At 47.6% G+C, this 12,663-nt stretch overlaps 1 protein-coding gene across 2 annotated transcripts; it reads left to right on the plus strand.

The window, feature by feature from the left end:
- The first annotated feature begins 6,155 nt into the window (after positions 1 to 6,155).
- On the plus strand, positions 6,156 to 12,445 carry LOC103269077 (glutathione S-transferase Mu 2). Of its 2 annotated transcripts, XM_008066649.1 has the most exons (8): positions 6,156 to 6,227; positions 6,493 to 6,568; positions 6,977 to 7,041; positions 7,353 to 7,434; positions 7,531 to 7,631; positions 8,600 to 8,695; positions 8,783 to 8,893; positions 11,913 to 12,445. In XM_008066649.1, exons 1-8 carry the CDS (start codon positions 6,192 to 6,194, stop codon positions 12,000 to 12,002), a joined length of 657 nt encoding a protein of 218 aa, XP_008064840.1. In that variant the 5' UTR covers positions 6,156 to 6,191; the 3' UTR covers positions 12,003 to 12,445. The 2 variants fall into 2 exon arrangements, with proteins under 2 accessions (XP_008064840.1, XP_021572551.1); XM_021716876.1 differs by lacking the exon at positions 8,783 to 8,893 and having other exon boundaries at positions 6,164 to 6,227.
- Positions 12,446 to 12,663: the final 218 nt, after the last annotated feature.

Raw genomic sequence — 12,663 nt, forward strand, 5'->3', positions numbered from 1 at the left:
CGGGCTCAGGCAATCCACTCACCTCAGCCTCCCAAAGCGCGGGATTATAGGCTGAGCCACCGAGCCTGGCTGATTTTTTTTTTTTTTTGTCTTTGTCATTCTGAGGTCTCGAAGTCCAAAACCCATGAGAGGGTTTAGAGTCACGTCTGTTTCTTTTTTTTTTTTGATTTGGAGTCTCACTCCACCACCCAGGCTGGAGTGCAGTGGCACACTCACGGCCATCCTAGCTTTGACCTGCTGGACTCAGGTGATCCTTCTGCCTCAGCCTTTTAAGTAGCCAGAGCTACAGGTGTGTGCTACCATGCCTGGCTAATTTTTTAATTTATTGTAGAGATGTGGTCTTGCCAAGTTGCCCAGGCTGTTCTCGAACTCGTGGGCTCAGGCAATCCCCTCACCTCGGCCTCCCAAAGTGCTGAGATTACAGGCTTAAGCCACCGAGCCCAGCCCAGGTCTGTTTTTAATTTACACCCTTCCAGAACATTCTAGCATAGGCTTCCTCCATCCTGATTTAGCAATCCCCATTTCTTCATTTGCATTGAATCCTCCTCCATAATTTTAAATTGCTTCTTCAGAGGAAAATTTTTGTAGCTCAGGAGTCCTCAAACTGTGTTACCAGAAATAGTTGACTTTGTGGTTCAGGTATTCAGGCAAGGCTCAGCTGGGAGAAATTACTGCAAATCAACAGATGTCTATTACCTGAACAAATAACCCATTAAAAAATGGGTCCAAACTTGAACAGCCATTTACCAAAAGTGAATATACAAATGGTCAAATAGCACATGAAAAGATGTTCAACATCATTGGATAGCAGAGAACTAATATACACCAGGAGAAACTACTATGTATCCACCAGAATTCTTAACATTAAAAAGAATGAGCCAGGTTCAGTGGCTCAGCCTGTAATCCCGCGCCTTTGGGAGGCTGAGGTGAGTGGATTGCCTAAAACCGCAGGTTCGAGACCCGCCTGGGCAGTGAGACCTCATCTCTACAATAAATTAAAAAATCAGCCGGGCCTGTAATTCCGGCTATTCGGAAGGCTGAGGCGGAAGGATCGCCGGAGCTCAGCAGGGCGAGGCTGCGGTGGCCGGGAGCGGCCACTGCACTCCAGTCTGGACGACAGAGTGAGACTCCAACTCAAAAAAAAAAAAAGAATGACAATTGCTGTTGAATGTATCGAGTACCTGGAACTCTCTCACACAGTGATGGTGTGAGAACACTCTGGCATACTGATAGTACCAACTAGAGCAAAACATATATTGACGTACACCCCAGAAATCCCACCCAGGAAGAAAAAGTGCTGATGTATTATAAGAATAATGTACAACGATGTTGAAAATAGCTTTATTTTTAAATAGACAACAAATGAAAGCAATCCAAATTCCATGAACAGACGACTAGGCAAGTAAAATGTGATTTATTAATGTAATTCCGTTATTTTTAAAACGGAATACTACATGACAATGAGAATAAATGTGCAAATGCCCCTTGTAATGACATGAGTAAACCTCACAGACATAATGTTGAGCAAAAGAATCCCGACAGAAAAAGCATTTTGTTTGAGTTGTTGCCCAGAGCAGATACTACAAGGCAAAGGGTAGTATCACGCCTCATATGAATCATTCCATGTACATACCGATCCAAGAACAAGACTGATGACTCCATGGTGCTGGAGATCAGCTGAATGGTCACCCCGGTTGGGTATGGAGAGCAACTCATTGATGGGACCTGGTAGAGTGTGGGAAATGTTCCCTGTCTTGATGTGAATGGTGATTACATAAGAATATATACGCGGAAGAAGTCAGAGATGTGGACACCTAAGGTGTGTAGGCTCTACTGCTTGTAAGTTCCACTTCAGTGAAAACCATGCATTTAGGATGTCATAAATTATTTGTGTGTTAGTTTTGTCTGCTTTCTCCCCTAGGATGTCCATGCCACGAGGGCATGTATTTTTCTGTCTTCTTGTTCACTGGTGTTCCAGGTGTTTGCATAACAACTAGAACAGTCCCTGAACATGATAGGTGCTTGATGAATAATTATTAAGCAAATTATATTCTAACTAGTGGTGGCACTTCAAATTCTCTTTTGATTTTTATTCATGCCTACTTTTTTGGGTAGATGACATTGCACACTTTTAGGTTCCACAGTCTTTCCACTGTAACACTTCACTAAATATTTGTTCCTGTTGGCAGTTCACATGTATGCACTTCTAATATTAATTGTTGATATCTAATATCTACAATATGATTTCTTGTAGATAAATTATAGTTTGCTTAGTTATCCTTAAGCTATTGGGCATGTAGATTGTTCTAATCTTTTTATCTTTTTGATGGCAGGAACATTACCTTTAAACTAATTGTTTCCCCTGCTTTGATTATTTTGTTTGGGTAGATCCCCAAAGCAGATATTACGAGGCAAAGGGTAAGAGTGGCATTATGCTGTTGCAATAGATTATTTGATTGCTCAGCAGAGAGAATAATTTAATAAGGGTGCTGCCAGCAAGACACGTGAACCTTTCTGCACTACTGTAGGCACTTGTGGGGTCATAGTTTCATCTTATGATACTTTTATAGGCTTATAAAAATACCTTGATATTTTCTACCTTACCTTTGTAAAAAATTGTGCATGTTTTTGCCTAATGAATCAGTGTCTACAAATGTCTCAGTGTGTGTATTTCTCTGTGAAAAACTGTCTATTTCCCACTGTCTACTCATGACTTGGTCAATTTGAGAATGTCTTAACCTTGGCACTAGTAGACATTTGGGACAGCATATTCTCTGTGGTGGGATGCTGTCCTGTGCATTGCAGGGTGCTTAGCAGCATAGCCAGTCTCTACCTCCTGGAGGTCAGTAGCACTTCCCAGTTGTGACAGTTGACAAAGTCTCTGGACAAAGTCCCCTGAGGAGCAAAATTGCCTACACTTGAAGGTCACTAGCATAGTGAAGGGAGAGTAGCATTAAAAAATAATGAAATAGGCCAAAGTGAGGGGTTGCTTGAGCCCGTGGGTTCAAGAACAGTCTGGACAACTTGGTGAGACCTCATTTCTATAATGAATCAAAAAATTAGCCGGGCGTGGTAGTGCACACCTGTAGTTCCAGCTACTTGGAAGGCTGAGGTGGAAGGATTGCCTGACCCCAGCCGGTCGATGCTGGGATAGCCATGAGGGCGCCATTGGCTCCATCCTGGGCAACTCAAAAAAAAGAAGAAATAAAATAGGAAAGAGCTGGGTAGGATCTTTATACCTGAAGTCTCAGCTACTCAGGAGGCCATGGAGAGAGGATCACTTGAGTCCAGGAGTTAGACACTACAGGAGTGAGGTAGGATTGAGGCATTGCACTCCAGTTTGGTGACAGAATGATACCTTGACTCTAAAAAAAAAAATTATAGGCTGGGCTTGGTGGCTCCATCTGTAATCCCAGCACTTTGGGAGGCCAAGGCATGTGGATTGCCTGAGCCTGAGGGTTCGAGACCAGCCCGGGCAACTTGGCAAGACCACATCTCTACGATAAATAATAATAATAATAATAATAATAATAATAATAATAATTTAGCTGGGCGTGGTATTGTGCTACTTGGAAGACTGAGGAGGAAGGATCGCTGGAGCCTAGTGGGTCAATGCTGCGGTGGCCGTGAGGGTGCCACTGCACTCCAGCCTGGGCGACGGAGTAAGACTCCAACTCAAACAAAAAAAACCAAACAAAAAAACAGGATAGCATTTTTTAAAAAAAATCCCAAATGTCACCCATAGTTAAGCGTTGTTTGTTTAATGAAGCTTTTATTCAGTTAATAATACACGTATTTATGTGTTCTGGATCATGTGATAAATTTTAAACAACTTTTTATATTGCTATAATATCAGACTTTCAGAACAATTGCAGAAAGAGCACAAAGAACTCCAGTCTACCCGGATGTTAACTTTTCCATGACAGTGACAGTGATTTATTCTCTTCCTTGCCTGTATTGTCCTTTCCACAGTGGGTCACTCATGCCATACTTTGTGCTTTATGACAATTTAACTAATGCATTCCTTTTTGAAAAGTAATCCAGAGAATTTCATGAAAAGTCTTTAAAAGTTATTTTTCTTTATTATGTTATTATCACTTCACTTAGAATCTCTTTTTTTTTTTTCTGTCGTCAACTTGATTTTTTATCTTTATTTCTTTTAGCAGATTTTGGTGTATCCCTCCCCTCTGTTGTAACATTAAATAACATGAACCTCAGGAAAAAAATGTTTCTCCAATTTTAGAAGTCACTTGTGTTGGTTTTAAAGTCTTTTCCTTAGTTCTGAATTGTATGAACTTGTAGTTGTATTTTTGTGTTTGCTGTGTAGTAATGCTCTGTCAGTTAGCTAATTTTAAAAAAGAATCAACTATTGGTGTAGCAAGCATTTTAACTAAAGTTGTGATATTTTGGTTCTCAGAATTCTTTCTTGGTTTACACTTTATTTTTATCCTGAGTTTTTTTCCTGTTCTACTGTCATAAGGTTTAGTTTGTTTTGCCTTTTCCTTAGTATCATAGGCACATTGAAATCTTTTGTCTCGTTTCCAATTTTATTTTTTATTTCCAGATTCACAAAAATATTCTGTATGCTTTGGATTTCTTAAGTTTTCCTATATAGTATTGAAGAGACTTTGAAAAGATTTTCAAGAAGTAGGACACATTTCAGTTTGCATTTCTTTCTCATAATTTTTTTCAAGGCCATTTTCTGTAGAATTGCTCTTAATTTGCCTTGAGAGTGTCAGAATGTGCATAAAAATCCTGGACTGCATTATGGAATCAGTCCAGGGCTCACATAATAGGTCTTTGGTAAAATGTGACCCAATATATTTTAATTATCCCGCACAGTTTTTTTAAAAATTAGAACTTGTCTACTTTTTGCAGTCACCAGAGAGCACATATAAATCTAGAACTTGCTTCTTTTCACATCTCTCCCTGCCCACTGCTTTCAGTGTAAAAAAAACTCGAAGATGTGCCACCCTCAGCGACATTGCCTCCAAGCTCCCCAACTTGACAGAGACCTGCAGACTTCCTGACCTCCGTGACCTAACAGGGATGTGATGAGGTCTACCTGTCCTCCTCACCCCCAGATCCACCCTCCATCTTGGTGGTTTCAAACCTTCTCTGATATATTGGGTTCATTCCTTGCAATCCTAAGAAAGTGCTAGCTAATTTCCAAAGGAGGTGCTACCCTTCTGCGGTGCACCAATTTGCCCTTGTAAATTCATTGATTTTTTTAAGGTCTGTCATCTGCTTATTTATTATCTCATATTTATTGTCTCTTGTATTATAAGGTCCCTCACAGCAGGACAGGGGCCTGGTCCCTCTGAGGACGCGTTCTTCTACCTTCCACACAGCACTCACGGTCACTGTCTGGGCCAATGTGAGTCTCATCTAGCTGACTGGCAAGACTGTTTTCGGGGGACACATCGGGTACCCCTGCCCTCCTTGTGGGATCTGGTTCTTGCATTTAGATTCATATGATATCAAAATATTAATTGGCAAATTCACAGAATTCTTAGCAAGATGCCCACAGGGCTCTGACCCCAAGGGCCCCTAAAGGAAACACAGAGACCACATCTTTCCTCTGGCCCTTTCCCTGGGGTCGCTCCCATCCCACTGATACTGTTCCTATGCCCCCGTGGCGATGGGGATTGTAACGCCTCCGAGGAATTTTCGGGCAGAGGAACCTGCTCTTCCAGTGATAGGTGCTGAGTGACACCCTCCGGTTGGGAGCCCCACCTTGTGTCCTGACCCGCCAGCCAGAGCCTCCCAGAGCCCGCGGGGACGCGGCAGGAGAGAGGTGAAGGCTGAGCGAAACCAGGAGGGGAGAGTAAGGGAGAAGTGCTTTGGTCTTTTAGCATCTGGCCTGTGTCCCAGGGGCACAGCCAAGTCACTGTGGGGTCTGGATGGGGGCGGGGCTGGGGAAGCAGACGACCCTGAGCCCTGCCTTGGGTTCTGGGCGCCCAGACCTCGCTCCCTGAAACCTCCGGCCTGGAAGCCTGCGGTGGATCTCACCGGTTCCTGCCGGTGGGGCGAGGAAGAGACGATGTTCACCACCCACCGGCAGAGGGTAGCCGGAGGCGGGCACTTTCACCAGGACCCGCCCACAGCTCCTCCCCACCCCTCCCCTGCCTGGATAGAGTTACAGGCTTGCCCCGCTGAGTCCTGGCCGCTGCGTCCGGAGCAACAGCACCATGCCGATGACACTGGGGTACTGGGACATCCGCGGGGTGAGTGAGGGTATAAGGGCTCCGGACACTACACGACAGGGGACTAAGGGGTAGGATAGGGCTGAGCAGCAGAGACTCATGTTCCGGGGCTGTTCCCTTCAGGGGAGCTGTCTGTCCCTCTCGAGGGGCCCGTGCATGCCTGTGTGTGTATGTGTTGGGGGTGGGGGACGCTGTGTGCTGGCTGTCAACTGGGAGTCACGAACTCTGTCCAGAACTCTGGCCAGAGTCACAGAACTCTGTCCTGTGCCTTGGCCATCTCTCCCAGCTGGCCCACGCCATCCGCCTGCTCCTGGAATACACAGACTCAAGCTATGAGGAAAAGATGTACTCCATGGGGGATGGTAAGGGCAACCTCTTGTCCTGACCTCTGCCCTCTCCTGCTGAGTTGGTCCCAAGCAACCCCTGTGTGGCCGCCTGTTGCTACCTCTGCAGGCCTTCACGGGCTGCGCTTGGGCTGCAGCCAGCCCCATCCCTAAACCCCTTGGAGGGTGCAGGCAGGTTGCTGGGAGGAATTGGTCCCAGTATGGGTAACTGGGATGGGTTCCCCTATTAGGGCCAGCCTAAACCTTTAGTCATGTAGGGTCCTGCATCCTTACAATTTCTTTCTCCCCAACCTTGGAACATGAGACAGTGGAAAAGGTTCTAAATGTACCTGTCTCAGAGGTCTTGCCATTGACTTCTTGGGAAGGTGCCAGGAAGGAGGGTGGGACTCTGGGTGGTTTGTTTTTACCTCCTCTTCTCCACCACAGCTCCTGACTATGATTCAAGCCAGTGGCTGAATGAAAAATTCAAGCTGGGCCTGGACTTTCCCAATGTAGGTGCAGGGGAGGGGGCGGTTTTGGGGAAAGCCAAGGAGTCTCTAACTGCATGTCCTGTCCCCAGCCTAGAGGTTGAGGGTCAGGTGTCTTCTGCCTTCTGCTCTCATGCCTGGTTCTCTACATTGCCTTTCCATGACATTCCATGACCCATTTATCTACTACTTTTATCTACTACTTTTGAGTATTCTTACTGAGGGCCTAGCACGGGCAGGTACAGTGAGTACCAGGTGTTACCGGTGCCCTGGCCTAAGGGACGGGAGTACTGGGGAGCCTGATGGCCTGACTGACATTGCCACCTGCCTATCAGCTGCCCTACTTAATCGACGGGGCTCACAAGATCACCCAGAGCAACGCCATCCTGCGCTACATTGCCCGCAAACACAACATGTGTGAGTGGGACTGGCTGCGGTGTGGAGGGACCGTGGCTTTCCCTGGGCTTGGCTGAGGGGGAGACGGAGGGCGAGTCTCTGTTGTGTGGGTTGCAGGTGGGGACACAGAAGAGGAGAAGATTCGTGTGGACATGTTGGAGAACCAGCTTATGGACACCCACATGCAGCTGGCCAGACTCTGTTACAATCCAGACTTTGTGAGTACCCCCTTCCCTCCCCAGTCCAGTTCCTGATAGGGTTTGGGTCAGGAGCCAGGAGTCTGACATTCTCACCCACACTGGTCCTCTTTCCATCTGAACTCCTTAGTGCTAGTAATCCTCCAAACTATTTCCTATGATGCCACCTGAGTGACAAATAAAACCAAAGTAGTGTCAAATAAAACCTGTAAATCACTTCCCACCAATCTTATCACAGAGTCCAGACTTCCCAGAGTGGAAATTCGCTTTCTAGACTGTAATGTATACGTCTAGAATGCCTTCCATTTCTGAGCCCTGAGCTGTTTTGGGCCATTGCCCTAGGTAGTTCATGCCATGTGCCTGCATCTGAAGACAGACACTCGGAGCATGAGGAATGCAAGTGCAAGACAGAGGGATGTAATGGTTCCCCCATATCTGACCTCTGCAGCTCTGTTTTCCAAGTGCTCTGGTGTCATGCACAGGGTCAAAGCCTGTTTCTAATCGTCCCCTCGAGGTCTCCAAAAGGGCCTTTGTTCCTCTCTTTCCACCTGCAGTTCTCATCATTCTGGAAACGACTCCAATGTCCATTCCATTCCTCTGCCACACCACTAGGTAGAACTTTCGACTTCTTTCCCTGAGCTCTTTTAGTTCTTTGCAACTTTGATTCCGCTGACGTTGAGTCCAGAGCCTTCCAGGTGCTCAGGCGCTCCTGGGTCTGACCCATAGGAGGGGTGTTTGGAGATCAGTAGTGACAATTCAGGACAGCTTCATATTCCTCTCTGCTTTCCCATGAGTTCAGACAGGGCCTGATACCAGGTAGGAGTCTAATAAATGCTGATGTCTGAAATGGAAGCCTGGTCACTGACTCAGTTCCAGTTGGGGGGAGGATGGCTCATGTCCCGAGGCCAGCTGGGCCATGCACAGCCCTGGAAGGCCTGCTTCTGTGCAGGAAGCTTATATGAGATGGTGACAGCTGTTTTCTGCCTCAGGAGAAACTGAAGCCAGAGTACCTGGAGGCACTCCCTGAAACAATGAAACTCTTCTCACAGTTCCTGGGGAAGCGGCCATGGTTTGTTGGGGACAAGGTAAAGAGAGAATAAGATGGGGACAGTGGATTGTCATACTTTCTGTGTTACAGAGGGCCTGGCCCACTTACCTTTGACTTTCTGCAGATCACCTTTGTGGATTTCATCGCTTATGATGTCCTTGAGAGGATCTGCTTGTTTGAGCCCACATGCCTGGACGTGTTTCCAAACCTGAAGGACTTCATATCCCGGTTTGAGGTGATGCTTCTGATCCTCCTTGCTCTTGGAGGTTTCTTGATCCTTTTTCCTTCTCCGTGATGCTTTCCTAGTTCTGGAGCAAAAATGAAGAGCAATTTGCCTTTATTGAGCACCATATTCGTGCCAGGGGCTCTGCTCAGCATATTACATCTCATGTGTCCCATAAAATCCTTACAACATTCCTACGGATCGATAGAATTATCCTTCCATTTTACAGATAAGGAAACTGAGAATGAGCTGGTAAGTCGTTTGCTCCAGGCCCCAGAGCCGCCTTTGGGCAGCAGTCAGGGCTCTCCCTGTTTGGTGTCAAAAGAAAAGACCATAGGCCTTGTCCAGCCTGGGTTTCACAGCCTAGGACACTATGAAAGAACATTTCCGGAGTGTGTATGTAGCTGGAATTATAGATTGACACAAGATAGGACTGATGTTAAGTACCTAAAACACAGACAAGATTCACACCCAATCTCCAGAAATGCTTTGCACCAGCCGCATAACTGTCTGGCAAAGTACTGATGTCCCAGGGTATGGTTGGAGCTTGATTTGAGTACATGTGTGGCTCCTCCCACCCCCCATCCCACACTGAAGGACTCTGTCTTAAAGTGTTCTAGGTGGGCATGTTCCTTCCCTGCTTCTCTTTGTCTCCTTCCCTCCGATATTCCAAGTGTTCTACCTGTGAGGTGGGGTCGCCCCCTGACTTGAACTCACAGATGCTGATCTTCTCTGTTGAGGCCCATGTCAGGCACAGTGGGAGATGCATAAATGGCCCTCCCCCTCAATCAGAAACTGAGTATTATCACCATAGCAGACTGCGGAGAGTATGTGGTACCAGCTGGGTGCTGGGCGCACAGCCACAACCTCACCTCATGGCTAATCATCTGTTACCTGTAGTCAGCGTGTTTGATGGCAGCAATATCTCCTTTAGTCCAGATATGGGAGTTTGAGGCATAAGTGCAACAGGTGCCTGAGCCTAGAATCTCTTTTCCTTTCCCACTTCCCACAAAGGATCTGCTTTCTCAGCTATTCTCGTTGGTTCTGGCTCTGATCTAGACTGAGTGGCCTTGGGGTTATGTAAGAGGTCGGGGAGGAGAGGGATGAGCTGAGGGTTGCAACCTGTGGCCAGCCTGGGGTGGCCCTTTGGGCACAGGTAGCCCTGGGTCTCTCTCTATTTTTTTTTTTTCTTTTTGAGTGAGAGTCTCACCTCTCGCCCAGGCTGGAGTGCAGTGGCTCTTGGCCACCACAGCTTTGACCTGCTGGGCTTAGGTAATCTTTCTGCCTCAGCCTTTCAAGTAGCTGGAAATACAGGTGTGTGCCACCATGCTCGGCTAATTTTTTGATTTATTGTAGAGACGAGGTCTCACCAAATTGCCCAGGGTGGTCTCGAACCTATGGGCTCAGGCAATCCTCTTGCCTCCGCTTCCCAAAGTGCTGGATTTACAGGTGAGAGCCACCACGCCCAGCCCCCTGGATCTTTAGAGATTTTCTGGGTGCTTTATCCTGGTAAGATTGCATACAACACTCCTGGGTGTCATTCGCCTGGTCCCCTGCAGCAGGGAAGGAGGTGAGGTAGGTTGGGGTTAAGTGAGGTGGGGCTCAGGTAGCAGGTGGAGAACTTTGGACTTTCTGTTTTCAGGGGAGTAATATTTAGAGCCTGGCCCCGACTTTCTTTTGTGGGTTTGCTGCCCCATGTTTTACTGAGCCATCGGGTGAGACCTGGTCTCTTCCAGGCTGCACAGGCATGCTCTGAGCCCCGGGGTTTGGCTAGAGGTCCTTCCTCTGTGTGCAAACCCTGACAAGCCAGGAGCTTCCCTATGACAAAGGAGAATGTTTTTGCAGATAGAGAGTGACAGAGTCTTCAGGGAGGCTGAAGGGGAAGGGAAGAATTTGGCAGAAAGAGCCAGAACCGGAGAGAGACAGAGCCAGGCTGCATCCAGCCCTGACCCACTTGCTAGCTATGTGAGCATGAGGAAGTTCCTGAACATGTGTATACCAGTTTCCCTTCTGAGAAGTGGCAATAGTAGAACTGTCCTTGCAGGGAAGCTGAGTGCATTTTCTAAGTTTGTATTTTAACTTCTGGCGAATATAGATGTGGCCGTCACCAACCTTTTTGATAACAGGGACCAGTTTCATGAAGACAATTTTTTCTTTTTTTTTTTGAGTTGGAGTCTCACTCAGTTGCCCAGACTGGAGTGCAGTGGCCGCTCCCGGCCACCGCAGCCTCGCTTGCTGGGCTCTGGCGATCCTTCCACCTCAGCCTTCCGAGTAGCCGGAATTACAGGCATGCGCTACCACGCCCGGCTGATTTTTAATTTATTGTAGAGATGAAGTCTCGCTGCCCAGGCGGGTCTCGAACCCGCGGGCTCAGGCAATCCACTCACCTCAGCCTCCCAAAGGCACGGGATTACAGGCTGAGCCACCGAGCCCGGCTGAAGACAATTTTTAAAAAAAGAAAGCAGGGTTTATAGAGAGGACACAAAAACTCCCACAATGAGAGGGGACCCGAAGGGGTTACCCATGAAGACAATTTTTACACGGAGGGGGCGGGGAGATTTACAGTCAAACCTCACAGCTAATGTTAATCTGTATTTGCATCTGCTCCCTGGTGCTAGCATCACAGCCTCAGCTCCACCTCAGATCATCGGGCAATAGGTTTTCATAAGGAGCGGGTAACCTAGAACCCTAGCATGCACAGCTCACAATTGGGTTTCGCTCCTATGAGAATCGAATGCTGTCGTTGATCTGACAGAAGGCAGAGCTCTGCTCGCCTGCCACTCCTGCTGTGCATCCTAGTTCCTAACAGGCCACAGATCTGTACCGGTTTTCAGCTCAGGAATAGCAAGCACATGTCATATCACCATCATGCGAGTTTCCCAGCAGACCCCAAGAAACTGTGTGATTGCTCCAACCCTTAAGCCCACATGGAAAGGCTGTCGTCAGGGTCCTGACCTGCGGTGCTTGCAGTGGGGCCGCTCAGTCCCTCAGCAGCAGACCCTGAACTTTGGCTTCCTTTCTCCCTTCTCAGGGCTTAAAGAAAATCTCTGCCTACATGAAGTCCAGCCGTTTCCTCCCGAAACCCGTGTTCTTAAAGATGGCTGTTTGGGGCAACAAGTAGGGCCTTGAGAGGCCAGAAGATGGAAGTGAGGACACTACCGAGCCTGCTGCCTGGGCCCTGGAGGACAGCTGGACTCTCTTTACCCTGGCACCACCTTCTCCGTTCTTTCTCCTTCTTTTCATTTCTTTCTCATTCCCAAGGCTTTGGTACCCTCATCTCTTCCTCCAACCCTGTCTCTTCCAGGCCCTTTAAGGCCTCAAGCTCCTACCCCTGGTTCCCTTCAGCAACATCAATATTCTCTTTCCTGCACTAAGGCCAACCTGGCCTTCCTTCCAGTGAGTGTTTGCGTCTGCTTTGAGGGGCCCAACTGGACTGTGGAAATTAGCCCGAACTGTCCCAGCTATGCATGAAAGACTGGTATTGACCGGTGGGCAGACCCTGCTCTCCCAGCGTGGTGCCAGCCCTAGAACCCCCTGATCCCCAGTAAAGCCTAAATCACATTTGCTGTGTGTCTTGTCTTATTCCCTCCTGCCTCCCAGACCATCCAACTGTCACTGCCACTTCTAAGGACTGACTGGCAACCCTGGCAGTGACTGGTTTCCTAGGAATTCTGGTGTCTGAAGTAAGGGGCTTGAGGCTTCTTACTCCCAACCCTGACACCTATAGAACGGGAAGCTCCACAAAGCTTTCTCTAGGAAGGATGCTCCTTTCTGGGTCAGGA

This window comes from Carlito syrichta, unplaced genomic scaffold (genome assembly GCF_000164805.1).
Source record: "Carlito syrichta isolate Samal-C Ts95f unplaced genomic scaffold, Tarsius_syrichta-2.0.1 Scaffold309076, whole genome shotgun sequence".
In the NCBI taxonomy this organism is placed as follows: Eukaryota; Metazoa; Chordata; class Mammalia; order Primates; family Tarsiidae; genus Carlito; species Carlito syrichta.

What these genes read in the sequence shown, in the direction of transcription:
- LOC103269077 (XM_008066649.1), top strand. Translation starts at nt 6,192, where the DNA reads ATGCCGATGACACTGGGGTACTGGGACATCCGCGGG. An exon ending in TGCCCGCAAACACAACATGT is followed by an intron (nt 7,435 to 7,530) that starts GTGAGTGGGACT and finishes TGTGGGTTGCAG; the next exon opens with GTGGGGACACAGAAGAGGAG. An exon ending in ACTTCATATCCCGGTTTGAG is followed by an intron (nt 8,894 to 11,912) that starts GTGATGCTTCTG and finishes CTCCCTTCTCAG; the next exon opens with GGCTTAAAGAAAATCTCTGC.